This window comes from Episyrphus balteatus, chromosome 2 (genome assembly GCF_945859705.1).
Source record: "Episyrphus balteatus chromosome 2, idEpiBalt1.1, whole genome shotgun sequence".
Taxonomy (NCBI): domain Eukaryota; kingdom Metazoa; phylum Arthropoda; class Insecta; order Diptera; family Syrphidae; genus Episyrphus; species Episyrphus balteatus.
The window spans coordinates 74,960,304-74,987,267 of NC_079135.1; the positions used below are offsets into that span (position 1 = coordinate 74,960,304).

At 31.4% G+C, this 26,964-nt stretch overlaps 1 protein-coding gene across 1 annotated transcript; it reads right to left on the reverse strand.

The window, feature by feature from the left end:
• Nucleotides 1-891: 891 nt before the first annotated feature.
• LOC129910498 (dynein axonemal heavy chain 6) lies at nt 892-24,759 on the reverse strand. Its single transcript, XM_055987901.1, has 40 exons — nt 24,455-24,759; nt 24,242-24,393; nt 23,832-24,178; nt 21,615-21,722; nt 21,415-21,559; nt 21,160-21,343; nt 21,017-21,078; nt 20,851-20,955; nt 20,550-20,776; nt 20,312-20,486; nt 20,022-20,254; nt 19,772-19,938; nt 15,744-15,854; nt 15,381-15,680; nt 14,936-15,323; nt 14,607-14,883; nt 14,204-14,547; nt 13,803-14,076; nt 11,876-13,750; nt 11,662-11,811; nt 11,298-11,609; nt 8,969-9,091; nt 8,822-8,905; nt 8,035-8,749; nt 7,806-7,982; nt 7,480-7,749; nt 7,237-7,422; nt 6,831-7,180; nt 6,628-6,769; nt 6,224-6,565; nt 5,864-6,166; nt 5,442-5,800; nt 5,196-5,376; nt 4,781-5,131; nt 3,577-3,783; nt 3,322-3,512; nt 1,993-3,064; nt 1,464-1,934; nt 1,204-1,395; nt 892-1,141 (listed from the first exon to the last, which is right to left on the reverse strand). The coding sequence occupies exons 1-40, from the start codon at nt 24,641-24,643 to the stop codon at nt 980-982; spliced, it is 12,003 nt and encodes a 4,000-aa protein (XP_055843876.1). The 5' UTR covers nt 24,644-24,759; the 3' UTR covers nt 892-979.
• Between the last annotated feature and the right edge of the window lie 2,205 nt (nt 24,760-26,964).

Here is a 26,964-nt window from a genome sequence, read left to right on the forward strand (position 1 = left end):
TTAATGTTAATTTTGTTAGTTTTAAGTTTTAATTTAACTGGTGCAAAATAGGAATCCAATTGCTAAATAAAATTAAAGTGATTTATTTAAAATAAGATTTTACAGTTCGAATAGAACAAAAAAAAAATTAATCATAAAACGTGCCAAATATAAAACCAAAATGTTATACATAGTTAAGTTTACTTAAAATTGTTCTCTATTATTTGTTTAATTTTTTTTTTTTTCAAATTAGTTATTAAGCCTAAACACACTGTTTCAATCACATGCAATTCAAAACTTAAATTTATTGAAAAAGTACTAATTACTTGAAATTTATGACGGCAGCGTACTTTTTCCAAAATTCAAACAAAAACCAGTGAGTAGAGAAAATATTATATATACAATTAAAATTATTTTATTTGTTTGTAAGAACGATTAAAATAAAACAATCATTTTAGAAATGAATTATTATAAGGTTCTTTAATTAGAAAGTTGTATATTTGTGTTTGCTTTCTCTCTGAACCCTGTTCTCTTGAATTCAAATTGTAATAATTTTTGTTTTAAGTTAAATTTTAGGACATGCTTTTAAAATATCAAAAAAGTGTCAAACCATGCAAGTTTTTTCAGGGTGCTGCTCTAATATAAAAGTTAGAAATTGTGTTTTATTAACATTTGGGACTGTTAATGAAAAAAAATTGATTGGAAAAATGATCAACTTTTATAGAATTTATCAATTTCTTGACTTATTATTTCTCTGTAAAACAGTGCAATTGAATTTAAAGAGCAAAATTCTGGTGTAATTCTTTTTGGTAGATTACTAAAGGGGGATTTCATAGCATTTTTTGTTCCCTGGAAATAATTTTCGGAATTCAAAAAAAAAAAAAAAAATTCTCAGAAGATTAACGTACAAAATTTTAAAATGTTATCTCAATTTTTTTCTACAAAAAAAAAATTGAATTTTTAATAATATAAATAACATCAAGTAAAAATAAAAATGAAATTATGAATCATTTTCAGATACCGCTGATACCAATGCTGTGCCACGTAGAATCCAAAAATCTGGTGGCTTCTTACTCTCCAATAAAATTGACAAAATGAAATTTGTCGAATGCCCAGTTGTAGATAGAACTCCTGAACGAGCTTGTGTTTTATAAAGTGGGGCCTGTCAATAAAATATATTGTACACTTATTATGGAAACAAAATATATACTCAATCAAAGTTACATCATAACGTTCACCAGAATCTAGTTTGATAACAGGAATGAAATGAACTGCCGGTAAACGAGAGTACAATTCGCCTTCCCGGGCATCACAAAGTCCTCCTTGTGTTTGCTCCCATCGAGCGGCTTCAATAAAAATTCCATGAGCAATGACTCCTACATCAGGTATCTTCAAATTTGCATACAAATCTTGGTCCTGTTTTTAAGAATTTGGTATAACAGAAAAATTCATATAATAATTTACTTAAAAATAACAAATTTTACCTCTTCTCCTTTCTGATGTTTTTCAAAGAAGTCTTGCTGCACCAGAACAGTATCCGTAATCGAAAAATCAATTTTCAAAACATCAATTGGTAAAAGATATTTCCGGGCATGTGTTTGAAGAATTCCTGTCAAAAACGATTGGGGGAAATATAAACCACTTAGCCAATACGAGCGTGGCGTGCCATTTTCGATCCAATCTTGCATAAAATCAATTCTTCGCTGAAAGTCAGCTATATAATTTGGCAGAGGTTTGATGGAAAGGAAACTTTTAGCAGTCCACATCTTTGGAACAAAGTTATTCAACAGCGACCAAAACACCTCCTCAAGTGCTTCCGACATAACTACCAATCCTTTAATAGCTTTGTTTAAATTATTTAAGCTATCGTGAACGATCTTCAAAAAAACGTTATAACGGTCAGATTCTTGAATTAGGACAGTGGTAAGGGAAGGAATTTGACCCTTATCGTCCAACTGAAAATATAGAATGTAGTAATAACGGGTTTTAGGGAAAATGGCTTCTCTAACTTACAACCGACAGCGTTGGATGCATATTTTCTCTAGAAATTTGCGTAACCAATACATCTTTTATTTTTTGAATAACTTCCAGACATGTTTCGTTGTCTGCAGACTGGCCTTCGTCGCCAGCGGCCTTTGGCTGTCCCAGCAATAGTGTCGATATAAAGAAATCGGTTTCTTTTGTTTGAAAAACAATATTGGCATTTTTATTCATTCCAAAAAGTTCGGGATCTTCTTCAGTTGGAAAAGTTTGTACATATTCCCGATATTCTTCAAGAGTTTTTCTTCTTGGATTCCGATAGAAGGGATTGCTGCTATATGTGTAATTGACATCAATGATAATTGGAGAAGAAAATGTCTTCAAAATAGTCCTCAAACAACGCAGATCCCAATAATCAGTAACTCTACCACCCCAAGTGATTTCACCGTTTATGTAAGCAATTGCTTCCCATGGTATATCTTCAGCTGCCATTTGTTTTCGATCAATGAATACGTCCAACGTTTTTATGCCACATTCTCGATCACTTTCATTAAACTCGTACATTATATTCCAACCAAGTGGACCGAATTTTCTTCTCTCCAAAATCACCGAGTGAAACATACAAATTCCAAAAACTAAAGCTCTCCATCTGGCGCCCAGAATGTGATGTTCGAAAAAGTCTCTCTGAAGATCAGCGAGTGCACCCAGAACATTGGCTTTGATACCTTTGGGTGGTTCATTTGTAAGTTTGACAGAGTTTTGAAGAACACTAATTGGAAAAGATCGCGTTGGCATAGATGAGAGAAATAGACGAAAATCTGAATGGGCTTTTGTCAAGCCCAAAGTTATACTTCGAACGATGTTTTCCATTTGTTGCATCCATGATGTTGCTAAATGGCAATTTTGTAGGAATACCCAATGGCCGGTTTTGAGGCTGCGCTCAATTAAACTCTCAGCTATTGGACCTTGGCCTTGACCTAACGATATGGAATAAAATTTGTCGGTGTATTGCATTTCTTCAGCAAATTTCAAAAATCCTGCCATTGGATCTGAACCACTTGAAAGGACGAAAACCAGTGGAGTGATATTCGATGTGTCTAGATACCTAGAGAAGACAAGGAAATAATGTTTTTTTCAAAAACTGAGAAAAGAATCTAATGAAAGAAGTAAAATTGAAATTATGATATGAACTTATAAAATGAGGTTGTGTTTGACCCTCACTGGGAGCTTAAAAACTAGATAACCAGTGTAATAGACTTCGAGAAAAGTATTTTTTTTTTAATTTGGTTTTTCAAAAACGATATTATTCTGAGTATATGTATGTATATCAAAAGATAATTATAATATAAGTGGCAAACTTACACATTTTTAAGTTGACTTCCCCCAGAAATGTCTACAAAATAGGACCCGATTGTTGAGCGCACATACGCACTTACACAAGAAGTGAATTTTTCTTTTCGGAAGGCCTTAACTAACATGAGTTTTTGAAAGTTTGATAGTTGTGCATTCCAATTAATGATACTTTTATTCTTGGATTTTCCAAAGTTAAAAACCTACAAATATTTAAATAACCTTGAATTAATTTGTACCTATTTAGGTCATATGTAAGGTAATAACCTCTTTAAACTCATCAATATTTATTGTGATCTTATTCTTCACATCTTCACAAAGTCCTTTGAATTCCGGAAAAGATTGATCCATAAAACAACATAGCGACCACTCTTGTGATGTCATAATAACAGAATCTGGTTTTGATTTCATATCGAAAGTTCCAATTATACCTCTGGTAAGGAAATTAAACTCTGATGAATGTAATCGTCCTTCCTAGAAATTTTGAACTCAGAGAAATGTCATAAAAATACAAATCAAAAATAACACAGCCACACAAAAAAAAAATAAAAGTTCTGACCTGGGGTTGCGACTAGGTTTTGCCCCATCATGTCAGGTTTTTGAGATAACCTCAAAAAATTTCACGAAAACAAAAAAATTTTTTCTCTGATCTGGATGTGCGAATATGTTAATAATATAGTTTTTGGATTGCTGAATCCAGATTTGAAGTCAATTTTGCCCTATCACGTCAGGTTTCTGAGATATCCTCAAAAAAAATGTCAAAACCAAAAAAACAAAATTTCTTATCTGGGGTTGCGTCTAGGTTTTTCATGTAGTTTTTGGGTTGCTGAAACCGAATCCGAAGTCTATTTTTGCGTATCACGTCAGGTTTTTGAGATATCCTCAAAAAATGTCAGATAAGAACTTTTTTTTTTTGAGCTTAGACATTTTTTGAGGATATTTCAAAAACCTGACGTGATACGCAAAAATAGACTTCGGATTCGGTTTCAGCGACAAAAACTATATGAAAAACTTAGTCGCAACCCCAGATAAGAACTTTTGTTTTTTTGGTTTTGACTTTTTTTTTTTAGGATATCTCAGAAACCTGACGTGATAGGGCGGAGTTGACTTCGAATCTGGATTCAGCAATCCAAAAACTATATGATTAACATATTCGCACATCCAGATCAGAGAAAATTTTTTTTTGTTTTCGTGACATTTTATGAGGTTATCTCGAAAACCTGACGTGATGGAGCAAAACGGACTTCGGATTCGGTTTCAGCGACCCAAAAACTATATGAAAAACCTAGTCGCAACCCCAGATCAGAGGTTTTATATTTTTTTTGTGTGGCTGTGTAACAGAAAGGCAGACATTTTTTCTATAATGTTCTGATAAGGAAAAAAATCTGTTCCAAAGTATTCTTTACCACTTGATTAAACAGCATTCAAACAAAAAAAAAAAAAATTTGATCAACTTAACCACTTACATTACCTGTTTTTCAATGGCGAGTGACAAAATAAAGCTGAAAATAATTTTGTGATTTTCAAATAAGCCCCGAGATACGTTTAAAAACATAGCCTTTAACTCTTCTTCCTTAAGTTGAGCAATACGCTCCTCAGTATCCATTGTTGGATGTTCTGCTTGAATAACATTGCAGAAAACCATTGAAAAATATTTCAAACTGTATTGGTACATTGGGTCGATTTCTGCCAACCCAGCAATTACAAAATATAGAATTGCCCCACGTGATGCTAAGCTTCGGTATCTTTCTCTTGTCGCTGTTATCATTTTTTCTGTTTCTTCAGTATCAATTAGTCGAGCAGCGATGATGAGAGATGTTTCCTTTATTAGAAATATCATTAATCTTGTAATGGTTTTGAAATAAGATTTTTGGTGAATATCATACCTTGGCGTCGTTAAGTGTTTCCACCAATTCTTCATCATCAAGAATATTACCTTTTGAATGGAAAAGAAGTTTCAAAACTTTATCTTCCAAGGCTAAAAGTTGCTGTTTGTCAGTATTTATTTTTACAATTAGATCATTTCGTTGAATTTCAAGTGCTGGCAGCTCAATAGCTACAATATCCCTATAGTTTTCAAAAACCAAGGTCAACTATTACAATAACAATTTTATAAAAATCCAAAAACTTACGCCAAAAGCTGATCTTCAAGTCCAGCTTCAGTGACCAGAAAATTGACTAAGGTTACATTGATACAAATTTCTGGCAAATAATGTGGATTTGATAACTTTGTTGTCATGTACAACTTGAAATTGTCATCATAATCGATAACAACTTCACCCAATTTCAAATAAACTCTTCCCTCCTGAATGAATGTTTCACGTTGTAGAATTGGTCGCAAAGCTGGATCAACTGTCTCATCAATATCTTCCAGTAATACAGGGAATCCTTGACGTATTGCATTTTCTAAGATTCTCAAAAAGTTTCCATCAGTCATTTTCAACACATACAAATTATTGCCTTTCTCGAGATTTCTTATCCAACGGTTAGCCTTTTTCATAGAGATAATTTGCTTGCTTAGATAGATTTTAAAATTAAAGTTGATGGGATTTACCTGTTCTTGTGGATCAATCATAAGTGGCCATCTTAATGCTCTCGTAGCATAGAGTCCATTCTCAACTGAAATTGTATCTCTTGGAAGCCCAGCCATGGTCCAAGATCGCATTTCATAAGCATCTCCAAGTGTTGCTAAAAGACTGAATTCAACACTGCTAGGAATCTCATATTTATGACACTCAGCAACCCAAATATCAGTTAAATTTCTTCGATAATCTGCTGAAAATGCCCCAAGATATGCAACGCAAGCTGATGATACAAGTACATCGCCGGGAACAGCCCAAAGTTCATTACTGAGAACCTACGAATGTAACAAAGTTAAAAACATTTTTTAAACATCAGTAGCTGAAAAACCAACTTCTACAGTTTCTTTCCAACGAATTTCTTCATCAGCTAAAGCTGAGGTTAATCGACCAGCTCTATTGATTCTTCCATAAGTTAGATCGACGCTATCTTGAATGATTTTAAACTCACGACTTTTCACTTCGATTGAATCTCTGAGAGTTTGAATCTTTGCCTCTACGTCAGCGAGTTCTTGCTGTTTGGTCCGCAAAACTTTCATTACTTCATTAAGTTCAGCTTCAGCAGACTTCTGACGTTTTATTTTAGGCTCAACAACTTTGTAGACCTTTGCAAATTTATCAATTGCAATTACCCATAAACTTACACCCTTAGCCACTTTAGATACTTTTTCAATTTTCTGTCAAAAGAAGATTGGAAGTTAAAAAGTTCGATGAAACTATACAAAACCTTAAACTTTACCGCAGGTACAAAATCCTTATGGTCAATATAATTTTTAACTTTTTTAAGAGTTGCTTCCGGGATGTGTTCCTTATCATAGTCCATTAAACGTTTTAAAAAGTTCACATCAGCCATAATAGACTTTGCAGAAGCCCATGTTGGTCTTTAATAGTTCAAGATTCAAATACTTTCTCACATAGTTATTAATCAATAATAATACTTACTTAGCTCCAAGTAAAATACAAACAGCTTCCATTACAAATTGTACTAGTTGAGGTGGAGTAGTAAATGCCTTTATTTCATTTATATCAGCTTTACTCAAACCCTTTAGGGCATTTTCAGCTTCTTGCAAAGCTGGCATTGCAATTTCTAAATCTTTCATAGCATCATCGGCTATAGTTCGACAAAGTTCAGCTTTTTCTTTAGCTACAGCTTCATCTTTGGCAACAGATTCTTTGACAGCATCTGAATTTTTCGTATCAATTTCGAGCTTAGCTAGAAGTTCTTTCATTTTTGTTGATTCTTCATCTAATTGAGGAACCATTACTTCGAGGTCTTTTTGCATTACAGCAATCTATAAAAGAGAAAGCTTAAAAAAAGAAAACGCTGGTTATTTTTTGTTCATCTTACAATTCTATTTGTCTCAAGAATCTTATTTAATCCATTTGAAATGCGTTTTCGTTTAGCAACAATTATGTCAGTGCGACTTTTGAGGATACTCTTGTAGAGCTTAAGCAATTCCAAATAGCTACTTGGTGTTGTGTAGTAGTGACGTTTCATTTCTTTATAAAACTGCACAGAAGCTTCTTCCACAGACTAGAAACAAAAATTTGCTCGAAACAGGTAGGATACTCAAAAAACTGCTATATTAACCTTATGCATAAAAACGCTAGTCTTAGCTAGACGCTCCCGGTCTTCTTGTTTTTCTGCAACATCTTGAAGCACACCAATGGCAACTGAGTAAAGTGCTTCAGCTGGCCAACTTGAAAACCAATCAATTGTAGTACAATTTACCAATGAAGGGAACATTCGACAACGTCTTCTGAATGCATCACCAACTGGACTCATTGAAATTACAACATGAAGATTATTCCTTACACGATTTATGAAAAACTTGTAAATATCATCTCTTGAACAACCTTGCTGCAATTAAGGAAGTGAAGAATTCATAAGTTATGAACTTGTTAATTTAAACTTACAGCTTTATTTGACTCGTTACAAGATTCACGGGAATCCAAAATAATTTTTTCATATTCATCACCTTCAAAAAGATTTGGCACTTCACCGGAATTCAAAATATTATTAATATCCTCTAGGAATTCCTCCTCAACAATTTGTGTATCGACAATTAGAAAAACAAGTGGAGTGTTTTCAACCTGAAATAGATTTTTCAAAAGACAATTTAACGTTCAAAATATATGAACTTACACCAGCTATTCTGTAAAGAGCTCTTAAATCTTCATGAAAAGCAACAATATCGTAATTTCGTCTTAGTTCAATTTGAAAACATTTGTATTCATTGACATGTGCTGCTAAACGAGTTAGAGATTGTTTTCCCATTCCTGCTACCCCCACTAAAAGTCCATTTCCACGATCAGCTCGTAAAAGACGAGCTAGTCGTACAGTATGTTCCAATGCATCTTGAAACATTATCAACTTCATGTCTTTACCAGTACTTGAATTATAATCATCCATAAAATCCATCAGTATACTTTCTAATTTTTCAAAATCTTTGATTTCTTCGTAAATTCTTTCGGCACGATTCTGACCGAAAATCATAAAATCACCAAATAATACAACTTCACCTTCAGCAACAACTTTTTTGTTGAAATGTTTTTCACACACTTCTGACATGAGTGTCTTGAAAGCATTTTCATCATCGCTATTGATTAAGCGATCAAAATAAACTCGCATATTTTCATGATAAAATAATCGCAGCATTTGCAAATCGGTGCTATAGTTCGAGCTATCCGATTGAAGAATACCTTGAACGCACTTGGATAAATCACGCAAGTTGAAAATGTAGTGGGATTTATCAGGAGTCGGGAGCATTTCTTCAGCTATTCGAGAATAGACTTCGACAAGTGCGTTGCAAAGTGGTATTGCAAGTGGGCGAATAGCTGCACAAAAATCATTTAGAAAGCTACAAGAATTACAAAACTATATGTTTTCTTTTCTTTTTAAGGAGTGAAAGATATTGAATATTTTTTAATACCCAGATAGAATCCCAGCAAATATTGTTGTTAGTGTGTCATTATTTGGCTTGGGAAGATTAAGCAACGCGAAATGGCGAACAAGTCTAAAAAAAAAAGAAATAGATAAATTCAATATGTATTGTTATAGTAAAGTGATGGATACAAACCTTGGGGTAAGTGGATTTCGACCACCACCAGGTGGAGCACATCCAACACCAAGAGCAACATCAATCACATCTTTCCAGTAAAGTTTTTCCCTATCGTAGAATCCTTTGCAATCCAAAAATTGTCTAAACGATAACAAACGGAAGTACAAATAATGAAATTAATTAGCAATTACGTATCTAACAACAGTTCTAACAACTGTTAAAACAAGCGCTGAGCTGTTAATATCTTAAGAACAACAAAAAAAATATTAATATTTGCATATTTATTTTTGCAAAATAAAGACAACTGCATGTAACTTCTGCTACATTTTTTCCGCATGCAAATGTATATTTTGTCTAAGAGAGCGATATTGATTAAATTATTATCATTCATTATTTATCATACTTATTCTTTACATAATGTTTGACAGTTATTAAGACTCGAATTTATAACTGAAAAAATAAAAATAATGTTTGCGAGATTAGAAAATAAAGGCCGAGTTAAAAAAAAGTTCGTTTCTCAGCTCTTTTGTTTGTATGACACTGTCCTTTATTCCCTCCTTTTCGTATTCGTAGCAAAATAATTTAAATTATTTAAATCTTTATTCTGAACGACTCAATATATGTATTTGTGAGCACTTTTAGGGATCTAAAAACAATCGTGATGAGAAAATAGTGCTAATTGAGCGAACCAATCCTTATTCTATGTTTCAAAGTTTCAGTTCAATAAAATTTACATCATTTCTTAGTCTATAAAGTTCCGTGGCTTTCTAACGTCACACCCGTTACATCTTATTTGAAGATATTCTTAGACAGCACAATAGTTAGAAAACTTTTAATATTAAAACAATGAAAATAAAATGCACGACTGGGTCGCACGAACTTGATCTTAGGGTAAAAGTTGCTAAAATGTTTAAGAATTTTTGAATAGAAATTTAGATAATGTATATACAAAAAAAAACAAAAAATTCGTTCTTCAAAGGTAAAAATCAACATCTGAAAGCAAATTGAGCTCCAAAACAAGTACGCAATTTAATTTCTTTTTTTAAGATGCATTTTTAGCAAAAAAATGTCAAAATCGTTATTTTTTTTTCTTTAATGATTTTTTTTCTTTTTTTTTAATTAAAAATTAAATTGGTATGCCATTTTGTAGGAAATACTAATTAACATCTAAAACTAAGATTTCAAAAAAAAAACTCAATGTCCCGTTTTCGAAAATTTGATTTTTCAAACAAAAATTTTCAAAATTTTTTTAAAAATCCAAAAATTATTTTTTTAATTTAATTTAATTTTAATTTATTTAGCAGTTTGGTTGAAAATCTGATTTGAAAAAATCGGTTCTATAGCAGGTACCGTTAATAATAATTTTCGAAAAAAAATTTCCACGAAAAGATACACCTTAAGGTCCAATTTATTCACACTCCATTACATTTAAAGTCGCCATTAAAAAAGGGAAATTTTAAAATTTGTATGCGATTTGACAGTTTTATAATTTTTAATGGAGCCTTTAAAAATAATGGAGAGTGAATAAATTGGGCCTAAATGCTTAAAAACTAACATTTGAATTTTTTTAACAAAATCGTTGGAGTCGTTTTTGAGAAATTTTGAGAGACAAACACACAGACGGACTTCCGTAACCGATTTTTTTTCATTATTATCGTAATGTCATGTCTGATTATCATCTCAACTTTTTTTACTTGCTCTATAGGGCAAGTATTGGTTTCGTGTCGAAAAAAAATTTGAGGTTTTAATCAAAACCAACATTACGATGATGGAGAACTCCGAAAAAGTGGGTCTCGCAATTCCGTCCGTTCTGTTCGTCTGTGCGTCCATGTGTACACATTTCCACAGCCGAAACGGCTAAACGGACTTTCTTCAAATTTGGTACAGATGATTTTTATGGAATTCTGAAAGTTGTTTTTTGTTTTTTTTTTATATCTCCCATACAAATTTTTCAATTAATACCAAATATCTCGAAAACGGCTCTAACGATTTTGATTAAACTTTGCAGACGTAATATTCAAAGCGAGTGCAATAAAACTGCATTTTTATTTTTTCCAAAAAAGTCAAATAATTTTTTTTTCACTTAACAAAGTTTTGCTCTAAATGTCTACTCTTCCCCAATATCAATTCAAGTACATGCGACCCTGTCGTGCATTTTATTTTTGGCACAACTTGTTACTACCTATGTATATCGCAAATAAAAATTAATATTCTAAGTCTAAATGTATTAAGATACTTAAATAGTAGTGAATAGTTAAATTAATAAGTGCAAAAATATACAACTGCCAAAACCCTTCCGTGGAATAACCTTTAAGAATATCCTAACATAATATTTACTTTAACTTACCTCAAAAGTTCAATTGGTGGCTGACTGCCGTAAGTATCAAGCTTAGGCATATTAACATCGTCAATAAATATTATCACACTTTTTCCAATCGGTGCACTTAATAAAGTCCTTTTTCGTTTCTCTAACTGTGCTTCTATCATTTCTTGTGTTCGAATGCTGCTTGTTTGTGCAGAAAAATTAAGTAAAACAGGTACGAAATTCCGTTTCGCTAGTTTTTTTAGAGTTGCCATTGCAAGCACAGTCTTACCAACTCCTGTGTCGCCAGTTATCATCACTGGAAATTTTCTTAGAAATAATAACTGGCAAATATATCTAAAAAAAAAGTTTTTTTTATTAAGCTGTGTTATATTGTTGCGATTATTACCCAAATTTTGTTGTATCAACAGTTGGAACTTGCATATCAAAATATTTATCTAATGGATTAAAATTAAAAGGTTCAAGAATTGTTTGCCACTTTTCCCATTGATTTTGTTCCAAATTGACACGATATTCCCAAATTGAGACCTCTGGTAATCTGTTGAATGTAAACAAAAGGCTTAATAAAAGTAAATAAAACTTTGATATGGATAAGATTATACTCTTTCAGAATTGTTTCTTCAGATAGAACTTCCCGCATTCGATTTTCAAAAACAGCTTGTGACTCTTCTCTAAAGTTAGATGCCACAGACCAAAGAGTTGACCAAACGAAAAGCTTAGTCAATAAGCTTTTAGCTATGTCAAGTTGCAAGGATGTTATTTTCAAAGTTTCTATCAAAGCAGTCAGAAGCTCACAACATAGAACAGTTTTCGAAGTAACCACTTGATGAATTGGAAAAGTTCCATGCTTAATGCTTATTTTTATGAATTTTTCGAAATAATTTTTGAACAGATTATGAATGAATTCTAATTGTTCAGGAGTTAAAAGTTTGGATATGGATCCATTTCTCCACGATTGTATTAGTGGTAAACAACCTAACTCCTCAGGATCGACATAAACCATGCCACATCTAGAAACAGTTGCAGGAGAAGCTTGTGCCAAGTCCTGTACTTCAAATACCATATGCACCCACGGGGTTAATTTTATTCTTTCAGAATTGGCCAAACAAAGCATTTTGTTATCATCCAAAACAGTGTTCATATTTTCGATCCATACAGCATCTACAGGTCCATCGCATACAATCCATTGATGAATTTCATCTTCGTTATTCACAGCAGTTCGGACTGCTAATCCAAGAAGTCCATCCTGCCATTCCATTGTTTTAAGATTCACATAACCATACAACTCATTCATCGAGACTGACTTTGGATTAAGTTTTTGAATAACAACTTCACGGAAATGAGGTCCTGAAACTTCATTTTTATACAAATATGTCAAAGCATATTCCAAAGCATGCAAAACAGTTGACTTTCCACCACCAGTTGGACCAACCAGCATAACACCCCATCGCACACACATGGTCTCATAAAGTTGAATGCATTTTCGTATTGTCGATGGAACCGGTTGAAGATTTTTCTCCTCCAATCCAACCACCATTCCTTGTTGTAATTCTGGATGTGATGAATCTGGAAGTTCAACACCAGGAAATAAATCCGAAAGAATTCCACGAAAGAGAAAAGCATCATCAGCCAAAAACTTGGGAATATTTGAATCTCGAAGAGCTGCTATCAATGTTATGTCTTCTCTTTGGCTTGGAGCTGATCTCTTCAAAGAACCAGCCATCACGAGAACACTTTTCACAGCACGCATACCAAAATCATAATGGTTTTGCTGGCTAAGCTGTTCACTGCATAATTTATACATTTGAACCATTTTGTGAGCTAAAACTTTGGGATCTTCAAAGCCTTCCGAGTAGAGAATAACTTCGGATATTAAGGCATAGTCCGGTACCATCATCGATATGGGACGAAATAAAGCTTTCAAGTTATCTGGGAGTTCTGTACGTCCAGCATAGCCAGGATTCATGGTTATATAAACCGAACAAGATTTGTTCAACTTAATCTCACGACCCTCGAAAATAAACCTTTTTACATTTGCAACTTTTGCATTTCGAATTGTAATCAATTGTTGAGCTATGACAGAAAGTACTTCAATATCGATACGATTGAATTCGTCAAAACAACACCAGGCTCCACATTGGGCTAAGCCCGAAAAGAATCGACCCATCATTTTGAAATCCAAACCCTCTGAGCAATTAAAGACCACACACTGTTTGGCAACAGCTTTTGCTAAATCTTTTGTCGTTTCAGTTTTTCCAGTTCCAGCTGGACCAGCTGGTGCACCACCCAAGTCCATTTGCAGGGCCCCCATTAAACACAAATAACATCGATCAGTTAAAGGTGTAAGTACTAATACTCCACCAGCCCCAAGGTATTCATAGTAATAGGGAATTTTCGCTGAAGCCATTTGTGATACCATGGTTTCGGTAGAATCCTGCCAGTAGAAACGTAGCATTTTTAACCAGTTAAAATCAGTCCTAGAAATGAAAAATATTTGAAATTTCTTAAAATACAGAGAAAAAAACATACGATTTGACAACGTTTTTTTCCAACAAATTGGTAACTGAATCTCTGGCATGAACATCTACCGTTATAAGAGCACAAAGAACTTTTCTTAGAAGATTTGTAATTTCTTTCCGTGTAATAGCTGCTAACGCAGATAAATTATCAAAACATTTCTTTTCGAATGCTTTCAGACTTTTAAGGATGTTGCCATTTTTTTCATCTGGTCCATCATATATTGCATGAATTTCAGCTGCCCATTGTTGTTGTGACACCGTTAGAACAACTTGATTTGGATGATCTTAAAGAATAATAAAGACAAATGTTTAACAATTTTGTTTTTGATTATATTTTGAGACATTTATTTTTAACAAATACAATTTTTACTGCTCTTTTGAGCAGTTTACCATTATCTTTACTAAACCTACCTTCAAACCATTTGTGTCGTTCTTTGACAGGATAGCACTGATAACCAAACTTCATATATCTTTTAACAGCCAAAAACATTGCTTCCTCAACCTTGCTCAGCCATTCTTCGACAGCACCGCGTGCTTTAAGTCCTTTTCCAAAAAGTAATTTTTCACCCTCAGGTGAGAGCATAGCAACAATGTCATTTGTAGCAATCATTTTGCCACCATCTCCACTTTCCTTTTGTCCAAATTCAAGTTTTGAAATAGCATCGAAACATTTTCTCAAATGTGGTTGAACAGCTTGAGGAACTCTGGTTTGTGCTAATATTTCAAGTAATTCGTCATTTGATAGAAAATAAAACCTTAAACAAGTTTTGATGAATCTAAGAACTTTTGAAAAATAATTTCACCAATTGTGTACCTTGGGAAAACAACCCTCTTGACTTCTAAATACGCTTCAAGACCTCTCGTTATGCTATCTAACATTCGATTGTGTTCCCTAAAAGTGTTGTAAGTATCAACATTTGTCATTACGGGAAGAGCTAGTGAAACCTTGAGAGCATTTCTCATAATTTCCTTAAAGCTTCGATCGACAATAGTGAACATTTTAGCCTCATTTGGTAATTGTCTTTGAATGTCAGGTGAAGCAAATATTGCTTCTAGATAAATCCACGATGTCTGACAGTTACTCCATTCCTCTAAAATTATGTTTTATAACATTTTTAAAACACTAGTTTTCAATAAATCTACCCATAGTTTCACCAAACTGTTCCATCATTGAAATCCATTCGTCTACTTTAGACTTAATTGGCCCCACATACTTTGATGCCGCTATTGTATTGATATTGACATTGGAATCATCTAGAACAACTTGCAACTCATCAGTCCCCATCAGAACAAAAACATCTTTTGAATCCCGATGTGGAACAATTAAAAGTTCAGTTTCTTTCCAAATGTTTTCAATATTTCTCAGCATATTTTCTAACTGAGCTTCACCAGTTGCTTGTGAGGAAATATCCATAAGTTGGTTGGAATTTTCTTCATCGAATGCATGAGCCGATTCGAAGGTGGAAATAAGTATATTCTCCTCGTGATAAATTCTGATTCCAAGTATATTTTCCATTTCAGTATAATGACGCTAGGAATAATGAGAAATAAATATTTTGAAAATCTTGCTTCAAAGATCTATACACACTGTTTTTAGATTGGGATTTCTTAAATAGCCCAGAACTGGAAGTTTTTCTCGAAATAGTTCAGCACTAGTTTTCAAACCTGGTACCAATTCATTTGGAGGTAAATACTTTTCGAATTGAATGCAACTTTTCAATATTTTCGCATTTAAGTTGCTCATATTCTCAACATTTAAATTTTGATAGCCTAATTTCTGCCAGAGTTCCAATGAAGTTTCCCATTCTTCTAAGCTGTTCCAGAGATTTTGTCGCATTCGAATTTCTTGAAATGCATGTTCCATTTCATCGTAACGTGTAACGTCGATCTAGCATTAAAAATCGCTTTAAAAAGAACACAAACTTTGAACTTATTTTTCTGAAAATATTACTTTGAAATCTTTTTGATATGAACGATATTCTTGTGCTTTTTCCTGGCATTCATTTAGACGTTCTAAAAGAGCACCAAGTTGAAGTTTGGTTTCATCAGGATCAGATTTTTTCTGTAAGTAAATTATAAGAAATATTTAAATTCAAATTTTTAAGTGTTTGTCGATGGACAAAAAGGTAGTCTTTCCCAGAGGAACACTATCTTTTTGAGGTAAAAAAAAATTGTATCTATTATCTCAAAACAAACTTTAAGACAAGAGCTTTCAGGATAAATTTAAAAATCTAATTCGAGATAACTATCAGGCATCCCTACTAACAATTTTGCTTCTATAATGCTTTACAGAAGCAACAATTGCATCTATAAAGCTTTATAGAACCAAAATTGTTTGTTGGGATGACATTACAGCGAAAGAGAATGCGAAAAAACGATAGGAAACAATTTTTTTTCTTAAAAACGGCTTAACATTTTTTTATTAAAAAAAAAAATATAATAATTTTCAACCGTTATTAATGTCTGACTTTTTTGTATTATTTTTTTTTTTTGAGGCCCATTACTAAAGACATATTTTTGTAATTTACTTTTTTACCTGCGATATACAGTGGGTAAAAAAAGTATTGGCAATTTTACTTTTTTTTAGATTTTATGCCATTGTAGCGGGTTTTTTTTCCAAAATGTATTAAAACCACAACTTCTGGGTGTATTTTTGTTTTCTTCGATTAAAAGGTTAAGAAGGGAATAAAAAAAAAACTGTAAAATATACCTCAAAAAAGTATTGGCAAAACTCATTAATCTTTGAATAAGAGCGCTTATTAAAGTACCGTAGGCTATTTCATACAAAAAAAAAGTTAATTAAAGTGCTTCGACCTATAATCAAGTTTTTCAGCCTTGGAAGATAAAAAAAAAAATGGAAATTTCGCGAAGTCTAAAGAGTTGAGTAGATGTGTTAAAACAAACCTATAACTCTCCACCAAGATGGTTTATCGTACAAAGAAATCGGTGGAAAGTTAAATATCAGTTTATTCCCGGTTCGAAGTATCATAACAAAACACGAAAACATCGGATCAACCGAATTTTTGAAAAGAAACTGGATGATATCGTTTTTTTGATAGTTAAAAACGTTAAAGTTGAACATTGATTCATCCAAAAATATAACGGATTCTCAAAACTCTCAGGATTTATTTAAATATTTTTTGGCAAAATCCAAACGTTTTTTTTCGGTTCACTTCCGAAATGAATGGCATTTTTCTAGCAGCCCTTCCGTAATATTTGTATTTGTGCTAAAGATTACGAATAGTCTGCATACTAAAATGTTAACCGATGGTGTTTTAGAACTCCACTGCCATTTTTGGGGCACTATTTTGAATTTTTTGGTTGCAGTTCTCTCAAAAATTAACGTTTTTAACTATCAAAAAAACGATATCATCCAGTTTCTTTTCAAAATTTCGGTTGATCCGATGTTTTCGTGTTTTGTTATGATACTTCGAACCAGGAATAAACTGATATTTAACTTTCCACCGATTTCTTTGTACGATAAACCATCTTGGTGGAGAGTTATAGGTTTGTTTTAACACATCTACTCAACTCTTTAGACTTCGCGAAATTTCCATTTTTTTTTTTATTTTCCAAGGCTGAAAAACTTGATTATAGGTCGAAGCACTTTAATTAACTTTTTTTTGTATGAAATAGCCTACGGTACTTTAATAAGGGCTCTTATTCAAAGATTAATGAGTTTTGCCAATACTTTTTTGAGGTATATTTTACAGTTTTTTTTTTTATTCCCTTCTTAACCTTTTAATCGAAGAAAACAAAAATACACCCAGAAGGTGTGGTTTTGTTCTGTTGTTTAGATAAAAATACATTTTGGAAAAAAACCCGTTACAATGGCATAAAATCTAAAAAAAAGTAAAATTGCCAATACTTTTTTTACCCACTGTAGGTACTATAGGGCAAGTTTAGGATTCGTAAAAAAATCGAAATCGAGATAACAATTTTAAGTGTTTAAGTATTTAATTTTACATGACATTACGATGATGGAGAATGCCAAAAAAGTGAATCCGGCAATTCTGTCTGTCTATCTGTATATACCTCGAGCTACAGCCTAAAGGGGAAATTGAAATTGTTTTATGACCAAAACTAAAGGTACCTGCCATAGGTATAACGGAAATAGAAAAGTTAATTTTTTTCAAAAACGGCTCTTAAGCTAGAACTATGTACATCGAAACACAAAGCCAAAAAAAGTATAAAAAGTAAACAAAAGTATAAATTAACAAAAACAATTTTATTGATCTGACATTTAAAAATATAAATTATTTGAAAAATTAGAAACTTTTTTGTACTTTTTTCACTTTGTGTTTCTATGTAGCTCAGGCTTAAAAATTTTGATTTAAATTTTTGTGTATAGTATTACACATAAGAGCCAACTTTTGAAATACAAAAATATTTTTTGGTACCGTTATTTACGGTACCTACCTGCCATAGAAGAGTTTTTTGTGTCTCTGAATATCTCGTACAAGATAAACCCGATTTCAATGAAAAGCGTTTAGGTAAAGGGAATTTTAAAATCTTAGAAAATTTTCAAAAACCACATTTTTGGATTTTTAAAAAATATTTCAATTTTTTTTTATCAATTTTTTTGAAAATGGGTTGGTGAAATATTTTGAAATTTCGTTTTTATGTGTAGATTTATTATTTCTTCAAAATGGCATACCAACTATTTTTTTTTTAAATTTTAGAAAATTTGTATGTATAAAAAATTATTTAAAAAAAAAACGGCTCTTACGATTTTCGAAAATTCCTTAAAAGTATCAAATTTTCCCTAGTTTTGTTCAATAAAAAGCTTTAACATTAGAGTAACTTTTACCATAAGAGCAAGCACGTGCGACCCCAATCGAGCATTTTATTTAATTTGAATTTCTTACGAATATAAATAAATAAAAAAAATACCTACATATTCTTTTATCAATTTTTTAAAAAGCTTCAATATTCAAAGATACTGCGTTTTTTTATTTCAAAATGTCGAAAATAATTCTTTTTCACTCTTGAACCGTCAATGTAATCAAGGCAAAATTGAAACATACCAAAATTCATTAAAAAAACCACAAATATCATTGGTTTTCGAAGAAAATGATAGACAGTTGTTTGAACTGTCTTGGATGAGTGTCAATCAAAGAATTATGTATAATGTGATAGTATTTGTATTTAAAATCAAATTTAATATATTGCCTAATTATTTATACGAATATGTATCTTTTGTTGGTGATGTACGACCTTTTGCACTCCGAAATGCTGGAGATTTCAGGTTACCAAGATATAGAAACTTCAAGACCACAAATATGGTTTTACATAGAGGTCTAGATATTTATAACAGCCTTCCTTATACTTTGAAAAATGAGCAAAATTTACAAAGATTTAAAAACAAATTAATTCCATATGTTAAAAATAGATTTATTTAAAATATGTTATATAAAATGATTGTAATGATTTTTTAAATGGCAAAATATTGCCAAATAAATATATATATAAAAAAAAAAAAAAAACAATCTTAAGGATAGCATAATTTTCTACAAATACTGATAAACAGTTTATAGAATTAGAGCCTTTTTGTTCAAAATGTGGCAATTTAAACTTGTCGAAAAAAAATTGGCTTCTGAGTTTTATGCCCTGAAAAAATATATGATTATGATTAGGAAATATAACATTGCTCAAAGTCCATGTCACTACCTATTAAAAAGTATTTAGCATTAACCATTTTAAAGAAAAAGAGGAAAACGTAAACAAAATTTGTTTTTTGTTTTATGGACCGTTTAAAATAAAATAATTTTAAATAAACATAGGTATTTAGGAACTTATGAATTGAACAAAAATTTTTTGTTTTAATCAAATCCAAAAAATATTTAAAATCATGCTGTTATGTTTTGAGTATTAATGTCTATGTCTAGTTGCTCGGTAATTTTGATTCCAGAGTAAAGGTTTGTACAAATTCAATATGCTAATTCATTAAAAAAGTTCTTTGGTGGATTCAAAACTCACGTCTAAAAATTTGAAATCTTGAACCTCTGCAGCTACGTCACGAATTTCCTCAAATATCATTTTTATATCCTCTTGAAGAATTGCATTTAATTGCTGAATAAATATTTCTTTTTCACCTTGTTTTTCCTGCAGTGTCTCCTTGCATGTCACAACAAGGTCTTCAGTATCTACAAATTTTAACAAATATTTCGTTGCAATAAAACTGAAAATCTCTGTTTTTAATCTTAGAATAAACAACTTTATCACTTACCCATATATTTTTCCTTTTCCTGTTGATCAATGAATATGTTAAAATCTTTAATGAGAATAAAACAATCATGGGCATAATCAACTTCTTTAAACAGAATCTCCAAATCTGCTTCTACATTTGTCAAATATCTTAAATGTGCTACCAATTCTGTAGTTGTGGTTGGAGCTGATGTAATTTTTGCAATAAACTCTTCAGCTTTAAGTTGAATTTTTTCAACTTCTGAGACGGCCAGTCTTAAAATATTTTATCATTTTTAATCTTAATTTCAAATCATTCCTGAAGTAACTTACTTGGGTAAATATATTGCTAGAACATTAAGAAGTCTCAAACATTCTGGTGTAATGGTATCCTTGAAACTACTTTGTGTAAGTTTAAGTAAACCAAGATTAACATGAGATAGTACACCATCGATTGCATGCATATTAGCATGGTAGCGTTCACAAAATGCTCGTAGGGCTTCAAGACCTAGTTTTTATTTAAAAAAAATAAAAAATCGGTTTTGGTATTGTAAAAAATTAATGCAAATACTTCTTTCATTTCTAATAACGCTTGCATCTGTTTTGGCATCAGTTTCATAGTTTAAACGAATCATTTCAAATCTCTCAGCATAAAGATAAACTTTTTCATATGCACTCCGTATAACAGAAAATATGAATTTTCGATTTTCTTGGAATTCTTTATCAATTCGAAATAGAAATGCCAAGTCTGGAGGTGGTTCTGCTAGGCGCTCTTCTTGTCTTCCCATAATTGATGGCCTTCAGGCAGAAATAAGAGTTAAATATTGTCATTTTAGAGAAAGAATAATTAAATAGATTGATATTTATTGTACTCAGTAAAAATTTTATAAGTTGCATCTTCAGTAAAACTTTTTATCTCCATAACAGAATCCAGTATCAAATTAGTCAATTGATGAAATATTGATTTCATTGCATCTCTTTAAAGAAAAGTTTAAAAAAATTTTAAATAATAGTCAATTAATATGATTTTAAACTTACTCCGATGGTTCAATATCCACACTTTCAGGTTTGAGCAAAAGTTCCGCCATGAAGAAAGGATTCTGTAAAATTAAGGAAGAATCATTTCTATTTTAGTTTTTAATTTTTTATAGTTTTAATTTAATTTTAAGTTCAAATCAAACCTGTGGGCTATAACTGGGTCGCTGGGCCTCAACTTCAATGCCAACTCCCAACTCAGATTTTAATTCTTCCACTGTTGGTCCTAATTCGTCATGTATCCTCAGAGCATTAGCAAGAGCTTCAAAACTATTTCGAGTAATTGTGTGCAATAATATGAGAACTATTCGATCACAATAGTTTAAAAAGCTGCAAGAGGAAAAACATAAAATTGTAAAAAAAAATATTTAAATACCTAACACTTAATAAAAATTCAATACTTGCAGAGAAGTTTGCAAAAACCTCTTTTTCTTGCACGGTCCATAAAACTCATTGCTTCGCGCATCTTTTTCACTGAAGGATAGAAGTCAATTTCATCGGTAGGAAAGAATCCTTTCGCTATAATTGCACCATGGCAAGCATCGTCTATTGGAATGTATAATTTTTTTTTAATTTGATTCATTTGTGTTTAATTACTCACAAATATATTTTCGAGCTTTATCACGAAAATATTTTAGGTTCATTTTCATTTCTTCGTATATTTTCATGTGAATTTCCATAAAATAAAAGGGTTGCCAGTCCTCAATAACTAAAATATAAAAAAATGAATTAATTGAGCAACAGTTAAATGCTTAATCTTGTGTGACATAAACAACTACATACAAATATATAAACTACATTTTATACAAAATAATTACGCATACACCACAGTGACCCAATTTCGTGAGTTGCTCATAGGCAAAATATACTATTAATGACATTTATTTTTTCGTATTTGCATTTAGAAAACTCTAAACTCATGTTTTTAAATTTGAATGGATAATGGTATTCAGGTTGAAAGACACAATTATTCCCATCAGTTCATTTCCACTTCATTTTTTGTCTTTAAAGAATACATTTTCTCAATTCAATCACTACCGTTTGCACTTTCTGCATAATATTGTGTTCTAAACTACAATTACGGAGAAACAAGTTGAAATGAAAAATAAAAAAAAAAAATTCTTGTTCACTTCTTAAACTCAAATAACATCGCATTGGAAAAGATTTATGAATAGTTCACAATTATTCATTTACTCCGAAAATGTGCTTTTCTACACAAATAAGTAATAAATAGTTGCATACTTATGGGAAGATAACATAGAATTTGGTTGTTATCTTTGCTTTTCTAATTAGACAACCATGAAATTGCGGCCTAGTTACATTAAAAAAATGAAGATGGCTTTACGAATAATGGCGAATTAAATAATAAAGAATTGCACATTAATAAAATTTGGTAAACAAGTATTGATTATTTTAACATTTTTTTGTGAATTAAGTAAACATCAAAAAGAACCCAGCAATGTAGTTATAGGTATAGTTGTACCGGGGAATTTTTTAATTAGAAATTTTGACAGCAAAAAAGACAATTATAGCAAATAACAAAACAATCACTGTGGTGTATACGTAACATATATTTCGATGGTTTCTCGTTTCTAAAAATGTTCGTTTTTATGAAAAGTTTGCTATGCCATATTTGTAAAATTCGGTAAAATATTGATTTTTGTGAATATTTTATATTTTTTCTTTCAAAAGTTCAAAAATATTATTAATGTTCTTCAAATAAAACCGGCACACATTTTGCATTTTTCTAAAAACTGGAAGGTGACTGGGCAAAACGGACTTGAAATTCGGATTCAGCGGGTCCACAAACATATAGAAAGATAGGTCTGGTTCCTGGTACATACAACTCTTTTTTTTTGTGTGCTGGCACTGTCGCTGCCATCCCCGGCACACAAAAAAAGTTTCATGTACCAGGAACCAGACCTATCTTTCTATATGTTTTTGGACCCACTGAATCCGAATTTCAAGTCCGTTTTGTCCAAACACCCGCCAGTTTTGAGAAAAATGCAAAAAAACTCCAAAAATTCATAAAAATTCCAGCAAAATACAATCACAACTCAAAACTGGACTTGAAATTCGAATTCAGCGTGCCCAAAAATATATAGAAAGATAGGTGTGCCGGTGTAATTTTCGAAAAAAAAAATTAGGTAATACCAAAAAATGAGCGATTCGTAAATTTAAAATAAAAGGAAAAATGGATCAGATCGCAGAAAATGCCTAAAAATGGAGTTGAGTTTTAACTTGAGTTTATAAGAGAAAAATGCTAAGAAAAATGACTAAAATTATAACAAAAATGAAGATTTCAACAAAAAAAAATTTTTTTAACTAGGTATTCAAATTATTATTTTTTTTTTTTTAAATTGTATTTTTTGAAAACGGACTAGAATTTTCTTGCAATTTTGTTTGCAAGTGTCGATTTTTATTAAATTTTAAATGGCAAACCAATTTCTTTTTTTCTGAAACATTTTCGAAAAATATTTTCTAAAAATTCTTATCTTTGTCAATTATGAATTTAAATTGCATGCTTAATTTGAAAAGATGTTTTTTTGTAATTTGAGTTTGAGTATTTTGAGTACAAATAAAATTAGTTAAAAATTATAGGTAAAATCAAATTAAAAATATTTTTAGTGAATTTTTACATAAAAGCTTAAGACCTAGTTTGTTCACAGTTGTAAACAACATTTTTCATATAAGCAAGTACGTGTGACCAAGTATAGTGCAATTTATTTCAAAATGGTGGATAAATAGGACTATTTAAATACCTAAGACTTTTCTGAAATTAAACACCGCAATCATAAAAAAAAAATAAAACTATTACCTTCAACATTAATAAAGTTTAAGTTTTGCATTTGATAAAAATCAGAACGCAATTGTAGAGCAGCCGAGGCCAAATGAGGAATAGCATAGAATAAATTTTCACTTAAATACGTATAAGCTTCATCGTATTTCCTCCATTTGAGAGTCTTCTCCCAGACTTTAAAGCCTTTCCACATTCTAAATTTTGCAAAAGATTTTATCTTAACAATGTGTATGTACATTTGAAACTCTCGCTGCCACTGATTCAACTCGGTGAAATAATTTTCGCCTTGACTCCAAAATGTAACTCCATGTCGGCTCATTGTATAATACTGACTTTTACTGGGAATATCTTTGAATTGGGTTTCTCTGGAAAAAAGTAGGCACCTTTAACATAAATGCACTTGAAATTTCAGTCTAAATATATCTTACGCTAAACTGTATGGAGTAAAATATTCACTATTTTTTGGTACCGTATATGTTAGGTATATGAACTCTTCACCTTTGAATTTTTTGATTTTGTTTTCAATGATAGAATTTAAATCAGGAATCTGAATGTTGCTTTCATCTTCAGTAACTTTAACCTAAGACAAATTCAATCAAAATCATAGTTCAAGGATTAAAAGGTTAATTATAACAACTTACACTTCTTTTATCATGAGTCAGGGACTCTTGTTGTTTTAGCTTAGATGACGCCGAATCAGAAGATTTCCGCTTGAAAACAACTGATTTTTTTCTTGATTCATGAAAAACCATATCTTTCATTCGATTTTGTATATTTTCGGAACTGTATTTACTTGATCCCCCAGAACTCAAAAAGTTGGTTTTTCTCATATTTAAAATAATCTCTCAATTGTCGAATTTATAATAAATATTTTTTTTCTTCAATTTTCTGTGTATGCTGGTATCTTTTATTTTCTTTTGTTTTGACAACTATAAACAGTTTCTGACTGGCAACACAAAGTTGTTTATTAGCAACACTAAACAACAAAAGGGGTAATTTGCCCTGCAATATTAGTTGTTGTTTCTTATCAGTGATTTTATTGGTTTTTTTTTTAAATTAACTCGTGTTATGTTTATGTATAAGAGTTTCAATCCTAATTTTTCCCTACTAAAGTCCGGGTCCTTTTTTAACTAGTTTGCAACTGTTTACTGACAACAGAATATCCTTACCCAGTCTTTAAGAAAATAATTTAAAAAAAATAATAACATCCTTACAAAAAGTCTGATCATTTTGAATTCATAACAGAATAACCCCTCACTACTGCCTAGACTTCGTTTTAAAATCCTTGAGATCAGAATCTTACTTCGAGTGAATTTTATCTAGGAGTACAAAAAGTGTCTAAAACAGGTCATATAAAGTTAAATCACACGACCTAACATTATATTAAATTACATTAAAATAGTCGTCTTCAATATAAACATCTGCATAAATTTATAATAGGTTACGTACATACACGCGACTCACACGCGACCTAGGATGAGAAAAAAAAATGACAGAAATCAAGACCCCCTTAAACAAAAAAATATATATGCAAACAAAAAAACTCACTACAATAATTGTCATAGATAAAAAATACAAAAAAAAAACACCCACTTCCGGTTTCACTGTCAAAACCATTTTGAAGTTCAGGTCCATATAAAATAAGGACCTATACCAATCGGTTTGTATACAAAGGATGGATCACATTGAAAGAAATCATAGGTACTTTTTCTTTCATTTGAGTTTATGTCCTTGAATAAGATTTTTAATACAGCGCAACGTACAAAACATAAAACACTTGTTAGAAAGGGTCCTCTATTTAAGGAAGCAAATAGAAAATTGAGAACAAAAATGAAGAGGAAACGTTTTTACTTTCAATAGACGTGCGCCGCCGCAGTATTTCGTGTATTTTTTTTTTTTTTTTTGTTTCTGTCTGATTGTGCGTTTTATTTTCATAGTTTGAAGTGGATCAAGGTTTAATGGACTTTACTATACAAAAATCTTAGATTTTGCGTGTCTCAAGATACGCTCTATTGTGCATGTTACGACAACTTAACGTTGGCGTTGTTGTTCTACGTTCCTATAAGAATGGTAGGCTTAGTTAAAAGAAATATGAGACACTTGTTCAAAAACTATTCAAAATTTTGAATTTACTCGTATTGTTCAACAAGAGAAATTTTATGTATCCGGAAGGATCGAGCCAAACACGTGGCTTTTAAGAAAAAAAAAAACCTAAAGACAGAATGCTGTACAAAAACAACAATTTTTAATTAATATTTAGCTGAATTTGTATGACAAGAAGTGATAAGAAAAGAAGTCATAAAACACATTTTGAGAAAACTAAAATATTAAAACATTTCACTACAGTCTGTGTCCTCAATCCAACAGAGAAGAAATGGGCTACATAACCATTTTCCTGATCACTTTCTAAAGAAAACGTTGGATAAGTCCCTGACAGTCCTACAGAGTTTTGTTTGTTTCAAATTTTTCGTTAGTGGATTATTCCAAAGTGCTATCCAGATAAAGCGATGAAACTTGTTTGGATTCCCTACCGAAGACGCATTGGTAAGGTCTAGTTAGTTTATCAGTAAACTGTTTGAGAAAACTAACCAAACAAAACACTTGCTAGAATCTCATAATGGATGCTCAAGATACTAAGCTTTTAATGGATTTTTTGTGAGTCGTATAAATGATAATGGTTTGTTCTAACTTGTAAACGATGAAATTTGAGTATGTAGTTCATCTTTGAAACAAAACGACGTTTCAACTTCAATTAATTTTTTCCCTCAGTGTATCTGGATTTACTGAGCTAATTTTACTGACTTAGGTCAAATTTCTTAATTCTCTATTATGTATGTATATGTAAAGTCCCCGCACAAAAATTATAAATCGGCCAACTCGCATTAAAATTTTCTCTTTTAAATGACAACTTTAAGTTTAATGAAGTGTGAATATGTTGGGTCTTATACCTTATAGAATTATGTAGGTACTTGCACTAGTGTGGTCCAAAAAATATTTTTTTCGATTTGCGGTCGGGCCACCCGCTAAATTTGTTCCACTTATCTATAAAATTAACTTTGTGAAATTTCAATTCGCTATCTTAGGCGCAAGAGGGTGCTAGTAACAGTTCAATTTTTAGGTTTTTTAGGTAGGTAAACTTGATTAAAAAAAT

Bases quoted from the DNA above. Each gene is read 5' to 3' on its own strand.
- LOC129910498 (XM_055987901.1), bottom strand. From the start codon at position 24,643: ATGAGAAAAACCAACTTTTTGAGTTCTGGGGGATCAAGTAAATACAGT. The intron at 7,750-7,805 runs GTAAGTTTAAAT...CCTTAATTGCAG, and splicing joins GTAACGAGTCAAATAAAGCT to CAAGGTTGTTCAAGAGATGA. The intron at 3,784-4,780 runs GTAATGTAAGTG...CAAAATTTCTAG, and splicing joins CACTCGCCATTGAAAAACAG to GAAGGACGATTACATTCATC.